This window comes from Gossypium hirsutum, chromosome A04 (assembly GCF_007990345.1).
Source record: "Gossypium hirsutum isolate 1008001.06 chromosome A04, Gossypium_hirsutum_v2.1, whole genome shotgun sequence".
NCBI lineage: Eukaryota > Viridiplantae > Streptophyta > Magnoliopsida > Malvales > Malvaceae > Gossypium > Gossypium hirsutum.
The window spans coordinates 88,214,204-88,232,509 of NC_053427.1; the positions used below are offsets into that span (position 1 = coordinate 88,214,204).

The 18,306-nt window shown below is 31.8% G+C and overlaps 1 protein-coding gene across 1 annotated transcript; it reads left to right on the forward strand.

The window, feature by feature from the left end:
- LOC107933369 (eukaryotic translation initiation factor 5B) lies at positions 1-8,200 on the forward strand. Its single transcript, XM_016865558.2, has 12 exons — positions 1-2,560; positions 2,642-3,189; positions 3,304-3,411; positions 3,504-3,604; positions 3,695-3,785; positions 3,879-3,989; positions 4,084-4,149; positions 4,560-4,619; positions 4,714-5,271; positions 5,941-6,060; positions 7,551-7,670; positions 7,782-8,200. Exons 1-12 carry the CDS (start codon positions 412-414, stop codon positions 7,845-7,847), a joined length of 4,098 nt encoding a protein of 1,365 aa, XP_016721047.2. The 5' UTR covers positions 1-411; the 3' UTR covers positions 7,848-8,200.
- Positions 8,201-18,306: the final 10,106 nt, after the last annotated feature.

Genomic DNA, 18,306 nt, shown 5'->3' on the forward strand with positions numbered 1-18,306 from the left:
TCATAAACGGAAAACCTAATCCAATTTTTGTTCTATTTTTCTCTCTCTGAAACCATCAGCGGCAGCTATTCTCTCTCTACATATTTTGAGTTGGCAGCCGCCGTTGTTTCCGCCGGTAAACCTCTCTTATTCATCTGATTCATTATTCCTCTTTATCTTCTTCGTTTTCGTTCGTTCGCTTGAGAATCGGAGAATTCTCTCTCCACCGTCGAGATCCGCCACCACTGACGTCATTCCTGGCGGATAGGTTTTACATTTTTTAATCTTATTTTTCTTGAGGTTACCACAGTTTTTTTTTATATATCTGATCTGCTTGAACGAAAAACAGGATCGAATTAGTGCTTTTAGGTAGTTTATGCTTTTGGTTTTAGGCACTGATCAGAAAAGTGAAATCATAGGAGGTGTGTTAGAATGGCTGGAGGGTCGGCTTTTGATGCTCTTGCTGATGATGATGATCGGATGGAAGTGAATGAGGAGAATGATGAGGATGTGGTCGCTAAAGCTTTGAAAGGCAAAAAGAAGAAGTCTAAAGGGGGAAAGAAGGGTGGAAATAGGTTTGCAGCGGCTGCACTCGATGAATTTGATGAGGAGTTCAGTGTGAAAGTCGATGAGATGAAAGCCGAGGAAGAAGATGTTCCTTCGATTTCTTTCTCGGATAAGAAAAAGAAATCCAAATCGTCAAAGAAGAGTGGGAAAGCTATTGGAGGGTCAGCTTTTGATGCAATTGCTGCTGAAGATGATGATGGGGAGGTTGTTGATGATGGTGGCGATGTTTCAAAGGAAGAGAGCAAGGTTGAGGTTGATGATGATGATGGTGATGATTTGATTGCTAAGGCTTTTGCGGGAAAGAAGAAGTCCAAGGGTGGGAAAAAGGGCGGTGGAAGTAGGTTCACTGCCATGGTACTCGATGAGCTTGGTGATGAAGAAGGCGCCAAAGAGGATGTGGAAGATGATGTTCCTGTGTTTCCTTCATCAGATAAGAAAAAGAAGTCGAAGTCTTCTAAGAAGGTTGGTAATCCATCCAGTGCCCCCGCACTTGATGAACTTGAAAGCGATTCGGAGTTGAAAGAGCATGAGGAAGATGATGTTCCTTCTTTTTCTTTCTCAGATAAGAAAAAGAAGTCAAAATCAAAGTCTTCTAAGAAGAGTGGTAATTCTTTCAGTGCAGCATTGCTTGATGACGAAGATGAAGGAGATGCTTCAGTACCTGAATCCACTGGTGCCGCTGCTATTGATGATTACGATGACAATACTTCCATGGTTGCATTTTCAGGTAAGAAAAAGAAGTCATCCAAGAAGAAAAGTAGTGCCGCATTTGCAGCCTTGGGTGATGAGGCAGAGCTGCAAAGTGAAGTTTCAGACATGGTTGAAACCGAACTATCAAGTTTAGGAACTAGAAATGTTGAAGCTGTTGATTCTAAAACCAACAACAAGAGTGAAGAGGCTGTGGAAACTTCGAAGAACAAGAAGAGGAACAAGAAGAAGAATAAGAGTGGAAGGACTGCACAAGAGGAGGAAGATTTGGATAAAATTCTTGCTGAACTTGGTGAGGGGCCTGCCGTAACAAAACCCATAACAGCAGCCCCTCCCCAGGAGGAGAAAGCCCAGGTTCAGCCAGAGCCAGAGCCAGAGCCGGAGCCAGTTATCGCTGCTGATGCTACAGGTGAGAAAGAAGGTGAGGATGAACCTGCAGAGTCTGCTGCAGCAAAGAAGAAGAAAAAAAAGAAGGAAAAGGAAAAGGAGAAGAAGGCGGCTGCAGCTGCAGCAGCGGTTAAGGAAGAGGAAACGAAAACAGAGACCTCTGATGCCAAAAAGAAAGATGCTAAGAGTAAAGCTGCTGACAAGAAACTACCAAAGCATGTTAGGGAGATGCAGGAGGCACTTGCTAGGAGAAAAGAAGCAGAAGAGAGGAAGAAAAAGGAAGAAGAGGAGAGGTTGAGGAAGGAAGAAGAAGAGCGACGTCGACAGGAAGAGCTTGAGCGACAAGCAGAGGAGGCTAAGCGTAGGAAGAAGGAAAGGGAAAAGGAGAAGCTCTTAAAGAAGAAGCAGGAAGGGAAGTTGTTGACTGGGAAGCAAAAGGAAGAAGCTCGCCGCCGGGAGGCAATGAGGAACCAGATATTGGCCAATGCCGGAGGCTTGTCTTTGCCTACTGCAGACAAAGAAGGTGCACCTACAAAACGACCCATATATCAAACAAAGAAGTCTAAATCAGTTCAACATGCTAATGATGCTGCTTCTACTAAGCCGGAGGAAAATACTCAATCAAAGGCAAAAGAGCAAGAAGAGTCGGAAACCAAGGTTGAGTTGGAGTCAGTGGATGATGAGAAGGTTGATGAAGTAGAATCAAATAACACAGAAGATAAATCTGTAGTTGCGGATGCTGCTGAAGGGAATGGAATGGAAGAAGAAGATGATGATGATGGTGAATGGGATGAAAAGAGTTGGGATGATGTTAATCTTAATATCAAGGGTGCCTTTGATGATGAAGAAGCTGATTCTGTGCCCAAGCCTGCAGTGCAGAAAGATATAAAGAGCGCTCCACTGGCTTCACGGAATGCAGGTGACTGTTACTATCTGCATTGCTTGTTGATTTTGTTGCCTCCTGATGATTGTTAATTTATTTTTTTATTATGTTTTGCAGCCCCTCCTGCAGTTGCCAAGCCAATGGTTGAGGCCAAGAAACCGGTGACTTCCCAATCAAATACATCTCAGCCAGAAGTTAAATCTACAGACAAGAACTTGAAGAAAAATACTGCTGTGCAAAATAAGGTACCAAAATCAGATGCTTCTCCTAAGCAGAGTGAAGACCTTCGGTCCCCGATTTGCTGCATTATGGGGCATGTTGATACTGGTAAAACAAAGCTGCTGGATTGCATCCGAGGCACTAATGTTCAAGAAGGTGAGGCTGGTGGTATTACACAACAGATTGGTGCAACATATTTTCCTGCTGCTAACATACGGGAGAGAACAAAGGAATTGAAGGCTGATGCCACACTGAAGGTTCCGGGCTTATTAGTTATTGATACCCCCGGTCACGAATCCTTTACAAATCTTCGGTCAAGGGGATCAGGGTTATGTGATATTGCCATCTTGGTTGTCGACATTATGCATGGTTTAGAGCCACAGACAATAGAGTCCCTCAATCTTTTGAAAATGAGGAAAACTGAGTTCATTATTGCATTGAATAAGGTAAAGAGGGATCTTTGCCTGAACTTCTGATTAGTTGGTTACTTTTTTTCCTTACCTTTCTTTGATGCTTTTTATTTATTTATTATTTTGTTCTCTTCCTTTAAAAAATTGCAGGTAGACAGGCTTTATGACTGGAAAGCTCGTCGCAATTCACCAATTGGGATGACACTTAAGAAACAAACTAAAGATGTTCTATCCGAATTCAATAGGAGAGTTACATATGTAAAATTCGCATAAACTCTTTTCATCTAATACTATGTTCTATCTGATTTTGGGGGAAATTTGTTAATTTTGTGTTCTCTTTTTATTTAAAGGTTATAACTCAGTTCAAGGAGCAAGGGTTGAATACTGAATTGTATTACAAAAATAAGGAAATGGGTGAAACTTTCAGCATTGTGCCTACAAGTGCAGTCACGTTAGTCATGGATGCTCTACAAGTTTCATATCTACATGGTAATTGAATTTTGAGCACTGGCCTAACATTTTGCGTTTATTGATGTTGCAGTGGAGAAGGCATCCCAGATTTGTTATTATTACTGGTCCAGTGGACCCAGAAAACAATGGTTGAAAAACTTACATTCAGTGATGAAGTGCAGGTGTGTTTTAATACTCTCCTTTCTATTTAAAAATTATTTACTCTTCCATCATTGTGCAGTATGAGACATTTTGGAAATTGAATTTTGTGCCAGTGTACGGTCTTGGAAGTGAAGGTCATTGAAGGGCTTGGGACAACTATTGATGTTGTGTTGGTTAATGGTGTTCTTCATGAAGGAGATCAAATTGTTGTTTGTGGCTTGCAGGCAAGCATTTAAGCTTCTTATTTAGCTGAAGATTTTATTGGATCGCTAGATCTTAAATTCTCTTAAATTCTCAAGTGCTAGCTTCCTTTCTCAGGGCCCTATTGTCACCACTATCAGAGCATTGTTGACACCCCACCCTATGAAGGAAATCCGAGTGAAGGTATGGTTTTCTGGTGGGGCTTTTCTCATATCTGTTTAAATTCTCCGGCTGGAAATGCAGTTTATATCGGAAGCTACTTAATGTTTATAGATGCAATAGAATTCTCTTATTTTGGAATCCTATGTATTGCTTTTTAATGACGTTAATATTACTTGACGATGTCCTTTGTTTTCTCTGAATATAAATGAATGTTACCATAAGACTAGGTATCACCTTCATGAGTAACTGTAATTTTATGGTGCATTTACTCGTTCATATGTTGATGACTGGCAATTGCTTTGTTCTAATCTGGTTGTCTGATAAGGTCCATATTACTTAAAATATTTGGGATTTTTCTACACAATGAGGCCTTTATTTTTGGATAATTGTATAAAGTGCAGCATGCTGACTTTTTGTTTGTATAATTGTAGGGAGCGTATATGCAGCACAAGGAGATCAAAGCAGCACAGGGTATCAAGATTGCTGCACAGGTTGTGAAACTTAGCAATACATTTGCTTCTCTATTATTATTTGATAACTGTGTAAATAAGTTATGAGTTAATTTTCTGTTGTATCATTATGCAGGGCCTTGAGCATGCTATTGCTGGCACCAGCATCTATGTTGTAGGTCCTGATGATGATTTGGAAGATATCAAAGAGGCAGCAAAGGAAGATATGCAGTCAGTCATGAGTAGGATTGACAAAAGCGGGGAAGGGGTTTACGTACAAGCATCTACCCTTGGCTCTTTGGAAGCATTGCTGGAATTTCTGAAAACTCCGGAAGTAAATATTCCTGTTAGTGGTATAGGCTTAGGCCCTGTACACAAAAAAGACGTAATGAAGGCCAGTGTCATGCTTGAAAAGAAAAATGAGTATGCTACTATTTTGGCTTTTGACGTCAAGGTGACCCCGGAGGCACGAGAACTAGCAGATGAATTGGGTGTGAGGATTTTTATTGCTGATATCATTTATCACTTATTCGACCAATTCAAAGCATATATTGATGGTCTCAAAGAGGAGAGAAAGAGGGAAGCAGCGGATGAAGCAGTCTTCCCTTGTGTTTTGAAGATTTTACCTAACTGCATTTTTAACAAGAAGGATCCAATTGTCTTGGGGGTGGATATCCTTGAAGGCATTTTAAGGGTACAACTATTATCAGCTCTTTTAGTATATGCTTTACTAAATAAGTTTACAAAGCAAGTTTGGTTGCTAATGCTAATTATTACATGAAGTTTTAGAATGTTTTTGATAAGTATCTAAACCAACTTTATACCCTTGAACCTGTATTCTAGCTAGAGTGTTTACAAAGGCAGGAAGTGCTCGATCAATAGGTTTCTTGAACATGTCTAGCATATAACCTATCCGATGTTGCATTGAGAACTGTTTTAGTCCCCTCGAATAACCAAAATATTGACAGATATTAGGAGGTTAAAGTACCTGGGAGGTCCCTGTATTATAGGGACTGGATCAAATTAGTCCCTCTATTTATTAAATAGGTCAATTTAGTCCCTATACTATTAAAAAGAACCGTCTAAAGTACATGCACCAATATAGGATGTAGATCTGATGTCCACTTGGCATGGTATGAAAAGCTGGCTCCAAGATCCTACTTGTTATATTTTTTCTATTGGGTGTAGTAAGCCATGACTCAAAACAATCCGTAGTTGATGAGCATACTTGTGTGGTTGGCCTGGTGTATCCTATGTGAAATTGAGTCTGAAGCTACTGTTGTAAATTTGTTGTTAAATTCAGTATTTTTATTAATGTAGTGTTCACGATTTGTATTTTCCTAATACTGTCTATATTGTGCAGGTTGGGACGCCAATTTGTATTCCTCAAAGAGAATTCATTGATATTGGTCGAATAGCTTCAATTGAGAATAACCATAAACCAGTTGATTCTGCCAAGAAAGGCCAGAAGGTAGCCATTAAGGTATGATAGTTGCTTCTCAGACTCTTCAATATTTTATCACCTTTTAAATATAACTGATTTCGGAATCTTAAGTTAACTAAGTGGATATGACGATATGACTGATTCCATATTTTCGAATATAAACTATGGAAGCTGTCCTTGGACTAATCCTCTTTTAGTATAAGAAATTATGCAATAAAATCTTTAGTTATTTCCCCTAAATTTGGAGGTAACTCTCATTCTTGACTTTATTGAGCTCACCTTGAGGCTCTAAGTACCAACTATTTCCACTTGTCCTTGAGCTTTCAAGTAACTGATGCACAAAGATTAGGTTTGATTCACACTATGAATCTTATGTCAGTCCTTGATAGAGAACTTAGTACACATTTTACAGCACGGGCCAATACAAACATGTATCATTTTTCCATACTAGCAGTGGACTCTCTTTGTCTCCTCAAGTGGGGTTATAAAACTAGGCTTTTCCCGTTTATGTTTTTATCATTTTTATTATAGCTTAAGGATATATATTGATTGTTTTAACTTTGCTTGTCTAGTTAAAAAAACTCTACCCTAAATTTGGAGGTAACTCTCATTCTTGACTTTATTGAGCTCACCTTGAGGCTCTAAGTACCAACTATTTCCACTTGTCCTTGAGCTTTCAAGTAACTGATGCACAAAGATTAGGTTTGATTCACACTATGAATCTTATGTCAGTCCTTGATAGAGAACTTAGTACACATTTTACAGCACGGGCCAATACAAACATGTATCATTTTTCCATACTAGCAGTGGACTCTCTTTGTCTCCTCAAGTGGGGTTATAAAACTAGGCTTTTCCCGTTTATGTTTTTATCATTTTTATTATAGCTTAAGGATATATATTGATTGTTTTAACTTTGCTTGTCTAGTTAAAAAAACTCTACCTATGAACATATTCGAAGCTTGTAATTGAACACCGATAAGATGGACATCATAAATTGTGGCAAATCTTATTCCATGGAATTTGAAGTTGTTCTTTTAACTAATTTTCTTAGAGGGAATTGAAGATCTAGCTAACCCTTAGTTACCTCATAAGTTTTTAATCTCCAAATCATTTTTCTTTTGAAAATCACCTCATTCAGCTCATTCATACTTTGCTTTGAGACAATGCTCAGTCACTAAACTAGTACTTATGTTTCGTCGAATTGAAGGAAAGAAAGAAATCTTGTTCTTAGACATTAGCGACGCAACTCTTTACACCAATCCCTCCTTTTGTCCTTTTCAAATCCGAAAAAAATTAGGGGGAAGGTACATATAGGATGACAGAGAAGATAAAAGATGATTGTGAATTATGATATGATGACAAACGATTCTTCAACTATTGCTTTGTCGAGTGCCTATATTGCTCCAATTTTTTGTAATCTTTTAAAAGGCTTGTTAGACGCCCGTATTTGATCTTTAAATGTGTGCAAATCTTGGAAAAACGAACATATGTGTGTGTGATACTCACTCTTTTAGTTTGTGTTGTTGCAGATAGTTGGATCCAATACCGAGGAGCAACAGAAAATGTATGGAAGGCATTTTGAGCTTGAAGATGAGCTTGTTAGTCATATTTCTAGAAGATCGATCGATATTCTCAAAGCTAATTATCGGGTAAGTTATATATCCGAAGCTACATATCACATTGTTCTTAGCCATATTACAAGTATCATATCCGATTTTTTATCGGCTTAGATAGTCTAATATAACTTCAAATTCTTCTAGGATGATCTGACCCTTGATGAATGGAGGTTGGTTCAAAGGCTGAAGATCCTCTTCAAAATTCCTTGAACATCACGACTAAATGGACTGGAGCTGTTGCTGGTAAGCGGTAAATTACCGCTGTTTGTTTGGCTTGATGGGAAAAACAGGAAAAATGGGTTTCATGTCGAAATTACTGTAAAGTTACAAATTTTGATGTCGATTTTACGGTGGGACGAGTTCCTGATCAAGTTTTGAACGGGTTGTTTATAACGGGGATGCTACAATCTTCACTTGGTCCTGGTTCAAAAGTAGACATTGAATTGTCTAGAAATATATCCCATAAACTTACTACTTGGGGGCTTTTTGCTTTGTTAAAATAATTTATTTTTGGGTCTAATATTATGAGATGAGTAATAAAGAAAAGGAATATCATTTGCTTTCGTTCGATGTTTAGGAGTCTATCTATCATCTTTGAACTTTTAGATCTCTCACTATTAGTATAAGACATGTATGTGTGAATTGTTCTTTTTTGAAAAAAAGGGTCGGTTTTTGGTGAACAGTGCATCCGTTCGATTGGCTCGTCGTTGCCGGAGTTGGGATTTCAAGCCTCTCTTTAGTTCCTTAAAAATTCATAGGTTTTCTCAACTAAAAGAGATGCTAAAAAGATCTTTTGGCATTTTGGACATTGTAATTTTGAGATTTTGATTGTGACAAATATAACAGTAAGAAATTAAAGTATGATACGATGACATGACATGACGCAGCGTAATGATCCGTTAATGTAATATTCTGGAATAATAACATTACGAAACTCCAACGTATTGATATTTCATTTTTTCCAGTGTCAAGTGTTAAAAGACGTAGGACGTTATTTCATTACGGTTTCAGGTGATATATGAATTTAAGATAAAATTATCCTATCTTATACAATTCATTTTTCATTTTTTTTTTACCCTAACTTTGAAAATCAAATTATAATTCAATTCTGAAATAGCAAATATAGCATAAACAAAATAGGATGAATTAGAAGTTAAAATGCTATTTTAGATGAATTTAGGTAAGTATAAACTTAAATAGCAGTTACAAACGTGAATAAATACAATAGCTAACCAAGTAGTAACAAGAAGAAACTAGGGTAATCTATATTATGAGTGGAAATTTTTAGGTGTTTTATTTACTTTAAATTTGAAATATATCATTTACGTGAATAAAATTTAAAATTTCATCAAATAGTTTTGTACTACCCTTGTATGATCTACTCAAAGTGTAGGATGGTGTATTTGATGCTTTTTGTTTTTATGGCTTAATCATAAATTTAGTTACTAATGTTTGTATGTTTTGTTAAAATAGCCTTAATTGTATTTTTGAGCTCCTTTTTATTATTAATCTTTTTTAAAATTGTTCTTTAACATATTTGATCAAAATACCATTAAAAATGTTAACAGGGATGATGTGAAATGTCTTTAATGAGATGTAATTTAAATAATTATATGTGGAAGATCATAAATAGATAAATAATACATAAAATTAAAAAATAACTCTTAATTTAAAGAGAATATATGAAATTAACAAAAAAACTTAACTTATTAAAAAGACCTCTCACTTAACAAACATGCGAAAGATTAAAATATTTTAGAAAAATGAATCCTTCAATCATTTTATTTAAATTAAGAGTTATTTTTTTAATTCTATGTATTATTGTTCACATGTAATCATCTTATTAGGTTATCAAAGTAATAAATTACATATTATTAAATATTCTACGTATGAAATCCTTCATTATCCCCATAAATTTTTTTAACGGTATTTTCATCAAATCTATTAGAATAGGGAGTTTGAAAGAAAAAAACAAAGGTTGATAGCAAAAAAAAAAAGCTCAAAAATACAATTAGGGTTATTTTGATAAAAAAATACAAATGTTAATGGCTAAATTTGACATTATGTATTTTTTTATCTTTTTATTTATTTTTGAATTTTTATGTTTTTTTACTATAATTTTTTAGTTATTTGGTAATGAAGATATAAAACAAATAGTGTCATGTTATCATAAAGTACACTAAATTGTCACAAGAGTTGTCGTACGAACATCATTAAAAAGTGGATATTTTAGTCAAAATTTTCATTAAAAATGCGTTTTGACTTTTTAAAATATAAATGATTGAATTTAGCTCAAAAAAGAATAATGGTTACAAAACGGTTAAGTATTAAATTTATTATTATGCCTTTAAAAAATTAAAAAAATATAACTATTAAAATGACAAATTTACATTTTAACCGCTACAAAAATTTACAGCTTAATTCCGCCCTATTCTAAGAATTTGATATCCTTTTAAATAAGATTTGAAATTTAAATTTTTCGAAAATCTTTATTTATTTAAGGTTTGAGAATTCAAATCAAGTTAAAATTTAATGTGATCTTATCTCACATCAACTAAAAAACCAATATTGAATTTAACATGCACATTTACATATATATATATACACATATATATTGGAGAATCTTGTGCAACTTTTTCTCTACAGTCTACACAATGACTGAGCAGTAATAGTAAAAGGAAAAATGATGATGGGCTGAGCTGCTGCCTGCCACGGCTGACGGAGGAGCAAAGCATTGCCGAGATCGGTGACTGATAGTTTAACTACTTGAAAACGCAGCATCTTTTCTTACCCCTTTTTTTCATCTCCAAAACGTAATCATGATTCATCTGTACAAATAGATCTAAGCTTCGATCCCAGTAAAGAAAAACAAAACAAAAATTAATTGCTCCCCAGTTTTTTTTTTTCGGAATAGATCTCAAAATTATACATAAACTATAGTTTAATCTGTAATTTTATATATGAATTTTGATTTTATTTATATTCTGCATATACATATAATTATATTTTTTCAATAGAAAAAAACAGCACAAAATGATTACATTTTTAAAGTGCTAACGACTCAAAGAAACAGTATTACGCTCAGCTATTAGTATATTCCGTATTGAATCTGAAGGCTCCCCAAACAGTTGTACGTTACCCAATCCACTTGAATCTATTTTGGTTATATGATCGGCAATCTTATTTTAAGATCTCAGAACGTGACGAAATCTTACTTTCTAGTCTCGGTTGAGCAAATTATGTATTAAACGTAACTCCACTCAATTTGTTATTGCTCGTTCCATCAACTAAAATTGATTCTACCAAGCTTTGTTCTCCCATACATATAATTATATTTATCCAATATAAAAAATAAATTGATGTGTTTATTTCTTTAAATGTGTATGATTGAATCAAAATTAAAGTTCTATATATACCAAAGTTCATGTATAATTTTAAGATTTATTTCAAACAAATATTGTGAGAATTTTAAGCCATATATTAAAATTTAGATTTTTGATGCTTACTTATTGATTACTTTTTTTTATATATAGTAGTTATATTGAGTTTTGATTAAATCTGGAGTCGAGTTGAGTTAGAAAATAAACGGGGAATAAGTTGTCTTGATGTTTTTTTTTCAACAAAAAGACTGGAATAAGTGGTGTAATTGAACCTAGTTGAACTCGAATGGTGATAAGTTCAAGCTCGATTAGATATCTGACTCAAACTGGATTGAATATCAATTTATAAGCTTGAGCCTAGCTCCAAACTTAATTCATCTACTTGTGCTCAATCTCAAATAAATTTGTTTTTTTTTTATCAATTTTAGTACTCAAAGTCGATTATTTAACTTCTATGCTATAAGGGTAAAATTGTGGTTTCATAAGATAAAAAATAGTAAAATAAAAACTCAATTAGACTTGCAAGTCGATTTTGAATCCGTCTTGATCAATCGAATTCAAGTTTTTTCAAGATCAAACCCGAATGACTTTGTGAGAATCGATGTCTCATTTAACATTATTGCAAAAGGATGTTTGTACTTACTATCTACTCAAGTTTGATAAAATATTATATTAATAAATTACAATTTTTTCTCTTGGTATATACACTTAAATATTTTTATTTTTTTATTTAAAACTATTTAAAACAATACTCGGTTGAGTCCACGTTAAGTATTGAACCACAAATTTTAAATATCGGCACAATAGTAAAATACATTGTACTCGTGAAAAAATAACAATATTTTGAACCTTAAAAACAACATTATTCGAAAGAACAACTACAAACCCCGAACATAGACCATAAAACTTACATAAAAAATTACTATTTTTATGTTCACCATTCTTTTTCATTTTATTTACAAGATGAGAGAAGAGAGGTCAAGTAAAAAAAATCGACATCAACACTTTGAATAATTCATACAAAAACTACGAACAATCAAACTAACATCAAATTCTAAATTTTCAGACACATTTCGATACTTAAATCGTAAATTATAAAAATAATTATCTCATTTTAATTTCTTTTCGATTAATATTTATTTAAAGTAATGCCCATTGTTAATTAGGGTTCTATATATATATATATATTGTCGAAATATATATATAATACGTGTCTACTCAAATTATTTAATTTTTTATATTTAGAGGGCTATTACGTATATTTTATTTCCATATTTAAATGTATTTTCCATATTTAAAATTCATATTTTATGCAGCAAGTTTTGCTATGATTGAGAGAAAAAAAAAGTCAGAATTAGGCAAGATATTAATAAAACTTTGCTTGAGAATTATATATATACAAAGCCGAGTTACGGTATAGTTTTGGATTTAGTCATTATCGATATTCATCATTGATAATTATTGCAATCCGATTATAATAACATTCTTTATGTTTGCAACTCATAATAAAAGCAGAAAATTCAACAAACAAACCAAAGAAAAACCTTTATTCTAGAGTTTAAAAAAGCCTTTCGTAGTTATAAAATATATATACGTACGTATCTTCATATATATAGAGAGAGAGAGATTGAAGCGAACCTATGAACAAGAAAGAAGAAAACAATGATTTAGTAACATATATAAATCGGGTCGAGACGAATCGAATACATGCATAAATTTTTGAGAGGAATGAAGCCTGGTCCGAAACTTAAACCAAAACCGAAGCTATATTTGTTTAAGCTTCGAGCCAGCCAACATTCCCCTCAAAATCTACCATTTTTTTTTCTTTTCTTCTTCTTCCACTCTTCAATGGCTTAAAACCACAATGCATCCTCTCTTATTTGTAATGCATTCGCTCAAAGGCAGTTTTAGGGTTTCAACTTTCTAATACCTTTTATGTTTATTATTGCATATATAACAAATGGTGAATGTACTTGTCAAGTCCCTCTATTATAGGAAACGGATCAAATTAGTCTCTCTTTTATTAAATGGATCGATTTAATCCCTTTATTATAAAAAAGAATCAAATAAGATCCCAATTTTAATAGTTAACATATATTGTTTTAAAATGTCGTTTATTGTTCACATGATTGACATTTTGATTTTTTTTTTGGAGTTGAAATGAAAATAAAAAATAATAATTTTCATAACATTTTTTCAATAATAAATGTTAACTCTATTACGGTTATTTTTCTTAATAGTACCAGTAGCGAATTGTATGCAAACCAAAGACCTTATCCCACCCAAAAATAAAATCTGGAATATCTTAGTTTTTCTCTTGAATTTGTTGAAAATTTTAATTTGGCCCCCTCAAATTTTTGAATATTTTCATTATGTCTTTTATATATTTTTGAAATTTTTAATTAGACACTTTATTTTTTTAGAAAAAAAAATCTCATTAAACTCCCAAAATTTTTGAAAATTTCAGTTAAATCCCCCTAAAACTTAGTCCCTAGACCCGCCACTGAATAGTATAAGAATTAAATTGAAGTATTTAATAGTAGAGGGACTAATTTAATTTAGTCCCTATACTAGAGGGACTTGGTAGGTGATTTCCACCCATAACAAATAATATTAAATTTTCAATTCTTCTTTTTCACATTAAAAGACATACTCTGCAGAACATGAATGACGTTTTGCTATAATAAATAATAGTACCTAGTTTAATGATGCCTCCATTATTGGTTGTGCCACCGCCTCTAGACAACCCAAAGATATAAAATAATTTGAATAGCTGAAATTATTAATAAATTTTATAAATCCAACTTCAGCATATGATTAAACTCAAATAATCAAGCTTTAAATCGATTTTTATTTTCAAAGTATCATCCGTTTTAAAGTTGACAGATCTCTCAACAGATTAATATTGTTTTTGGGTGGAGTTAGGATTTTATCTCCTAATTCGTTGAGAGCTCGAGTTTGATGAAAAGTTTATAGAGTAATAACGCCTCATTAGATCAGATCATACCACCAATCGAAGGGATGTGCGTGTCTTGTGCTTGTAGGATTTGGACCCCTAACCCATATGATATAATCCTAAATCTCATTCCCCTAAAGATAACTTATATTATATTCTATAGGTCAATGGTTCAATTCTTATCAAGCGTGGGATGCACATATCCCCTCAGTAGTGGCTTGTGCATCATGCATGGTTGGGCCCAACGAGGTACTCTCGCTCTGCAAACTCTGCTTCAAGCTTAAGCTCTCGATGGAATGGAGAGGCTAAGCCTCAACTCAACTCAACTCGAAGACAATATTGACCCATTGAGGGGTCCATCAAATTTGAGCAAATGATATTTTGGAGATTTCTCTAGAAAGAGCAAACCTCGATAAGTCAAGAGTTCAAACCCCATTAAGCATGAGATGCACACATTCCATTCTATAGGTGACTCGTGCATCACGTACAGTCGAACTTAACAAGGCATTCTCACTTTACAAACCCTATTTCTGGCTCAAGCTCTCGACAAAAGCTAAAGATAAAACTTTGATTCGACTCAGAGACAATATTAATCCATTAAGAAATGATTCTCTCCAAAGAGTAAGTTGGAATTTAAAAGTAAAAATAAATAGATGAACAAGTTTTGAGGTGCATTTAAATTAGTACAGGAAGCAACAAAACCCTGTATTTTATTAATTGCCCCAACTGTTTTCATCATTTCATTATTATATATTTTGGGCTTTCAGATCACTTTACTTTCATGTCATCCCTTTGGTTTTTTCTCACCGTTCATTTATTGCCCCTCCAATCAAACGGTTAGAATTTATTTCAAAGATTTCTTTGGAACCCAAAGTATTATGGTATCTATATGGGAATCAAATTGTATTTTTTAAAAAATGTAATTTTACTCTTGCACATTAATTAATGAATACATTAATCTTTTTAGTTAAATTTTTTATTCATTTTTATTATTAAAAATTAGCGTATTCGATGGAATAATCCGATAATTATACTCGGTGTGTTATATGTATCTTATATTGTCATACAAAGCTCCGTTTTTAATAGTATAAATGGATAAAAATTTTAATGGAATAATCGATTTGCTCTTAGATTTAACGTATATGGACTAATTTTATTTTTTTAATAAATAGGACAAAATGCATAATAATTATTACTTTTGTCATTGCCTTTCTGAACAGAGGTGTAACTAGCAGGCTAGCAAGGGCCCAGCCTCTCCTAAAATTAAAAATTTTTATTTAGGTTTTTTAAATTTTTAAAAATTTTAAATTAGTAATAATAAAATTGTACTTTGGCCCCTTCTACAAATTATAATAATTTGATTTAATCTTTTAAAAAATACAAAGATATAATGTATTAAAATGATGAAATTATAATTTTACTATCATAAAAATTATAATTTAATTTTGACGCCTAAAAGAATTTTCTAACCTCGCCCCTATTTCCGAATAATGTATAATAAAAATTAATAATAGCATATCAAAGAGACCAGTTTCATCGATTTTTAACGTAACTATATAATTTGATGTATTACTATATTAAACATATTTGATAATTAATGAATTAATAAAAGTTTTTAAGCTAAAAAAGAGATTAATATGGAGCTAATTAAATCTCGATTAGAAGTCATGGGTTTGAACATACTTAAGTGTATGTTTCATTTTAGGAATTTGGGGTTATAGATAATTTAGTCTCAAGGCCTTAGCCCTGATATTTAAGTCTTATAACGTGCAAATGCCATGTATGGATTCTTTCCCAAATTATTTCGGGTGGGAGGTTATTCTAGATTTAGGTCCCACCATGTGTGCACTGTTTAGATTTGTTTTGGTTTACGTTCGGATATATTTTGATTTCAATTGATTATTCAATCAATGTGTTTTAAGTTAATTTTAGTTCTAATTAATTGGACATGTATTGTTTATTATTATACCTATAGTTGTACTTATACTTTCTTTCGAAAAATTAAAATAAATATTTTTTTATTTTTTTAAATAATGAAACAAAATACTCGACCACCATGGGCCGGGTCAATTTGGGTAAAAGGGAAAGAACAAGACTTAGTCCAGCCCAACCCAAATTCATGTATACCTTCACTAATGTTGTTTATTGGGCAACCTAAGAGCCCATTGATTTGAGTGTTATTATCTAATTTTTAATTCAAATTAAGGGTCCGTTTGTTTACATGTAAAATGTTTTACGGAAAATATTTTATGCACTTTCTTGTGTTTGTTTCACAGAAAACAGCTTAGTCAACGAAAAATAAACTTTTTTTCCTGTAAAATGACTTACCATTTTAAAAAGCATAAGTCATTTTCCAAAAAAAAGCTCTTCTATAGATAATTCTATTTTTATATAAAAAGTAACTTAAATGAAACTTAATATTATTATATTGATAATAAATTTTATTTTTATTTTTAAAAATATTTAAAATTATTAAAATATTATATTTTTTAATATTATTAAACATACATTTTTAATTATTTATATTTAGTCATATAATAAAATATTAATATAATATAATTTATTATTTTAATAATTTGTTTAATATTTAAATTTTATTTTAATAATAAATTTTAAAAATAATAATTTTAAATAATATTATTTGAAGATATTAAATATTAATATTTTAATAATAAATATTTATTACAATTATAAATATATTAATATTAAATGTTTTGTAGTATAAAGGTTAAAATATGTCATAAGTCTATGTACACTTCACAGATTTGTAATTTAGTCTTTGTACTTTTATTTTCAAGAATTTAGTCCATTTATTTTTCAAATTTGAAAATCAAGTCCAATTGTTGGCATCGTAAATTTTTTTGTCAATTTTGTTGATGTCACATTTTTAAATAAAAATACTCACTTGGTAGTCATGTAATTAAAAAATGACTAATGAACCTAAATTTAACATAATATTTTTAATATATACAAAAACAATATAAAATATAAAATTATAGATAAAAATAAATTCAATTAAACAATGAAAAAAATAAGAAAATCTCAAATGTATGTTTGTATCATTGAAAAAAGCTTTTTGAAATAATTTTAAAAAATCTACTAAATAACAGAAAATATTTTATACAGATTCATGCAAACACCCGAAAATATTAACTTTTCCAAGAAAATACATCATTTTTCGAAAGTCAACAAATGAGCCAAAATAAATTATTGATAGTAGATCCAAATTTGTTTCTAATTCTAAAAAATAAAAATAACTTGGACGAAGAAATCAAATATTTGCATATGAATCTTCATTCGTAAAAGTACAACAAATTTGGATAGTGAATATAGAACATATAATATTTATTTCCAAAAGAAAGTAGATTCGAATGTTGAATATCTAAGAGTTAATATCCACATTTAATTCATATATTATTTTTCAAAGTTCAAATGGAACTAAATAAACTATTCACTAAATATCTTAATTTTATAATTAAAAAATAATATTTTTTTTAAATAAAGTGGACAGTTAATTCGAATTTTTAAGTCTAAATATTTCAAAAAATTAATACACGTACGCTCTAAATTCAATGCAAATAGTAATTAAAATATTAAAATTTAAATATTATTTAAATCCGCAATATATATACACACTCGGGTGAATGCAAGGAGAGTAGGCAAGGTCCTGACCCTCCAAAAAATGAAAATTGTAATTTTAAATCATATAAATGTTTAAATTATAAATTAATATATGGTAAATTTATGCTTTGGTCCCCTTTCAAATGAAAATTTTTATTTAATCCTTTAAAAATGATGAAATCATAATTTAATATATGATAAAATTTATATTTTTAGATTTTAAAATTTAAAATTAAATTTTAACTCCCTAATTTTTTTTTTTGGATTTAACCCTATATGTATATCTATGACTATTCGAAACCACACTACCTATTACCATCCCGGATAAATGAAGGCATCTTCGTGAATGTTAAAAAGATGAGTGCATTGGTTATTGGTAGATGAGAGATGAGCCATGAAATGGACTTTTAATGCAAAAGACATCGACGTTGGTCTACCACATGGGGAATCAAATTCCCCATTGAAAGCAAATAAGGCAAAAGTACCCATCCATCGGTTCGGTTAATAATTTATAAAATTGAATAATTTTTTATAGGAAAGTTTAAATTGATAATGAAATCGAATATATCCAATAATTTAATTGTTTTTTTTTTAAATTCAATTAGCGAACTCCGAATCATAATTTGAACATTGGTACGGTAAATTAATCCCTCTCGACGAGTAGAAAAGCATATTTTAAATTTAAGTTGATTTGATAATTAATTTCGGATAT

What these genes read in the sequence shown, in the direction of transcription:
- LOC107933369 (XM_016865558.2), top strand. Translation starts at nt 412, where the DNA reads ATGGCTGGAGGGTCGGCTTTTGATGCTCTTGCTGATGATGATGATCGG. An exon ending in TCATTATTGCATTGAATAAG is followed by an intron (nt 3,190 to 3,303) that starts GTAAAGAGGGAT and finishes AAAAAATTGCAG; the next exon opens with GTAGACAGGCTTTATGACTG. An exon ending in GTATCAAGATTGCTGCACAG is followed by an intron (nt 4,620 to 4,713) that starts GTTGTGAAACTT and finishes ATCATTATGCAG; the next exon opens with GGCCTTGAGCATGCTATTGC.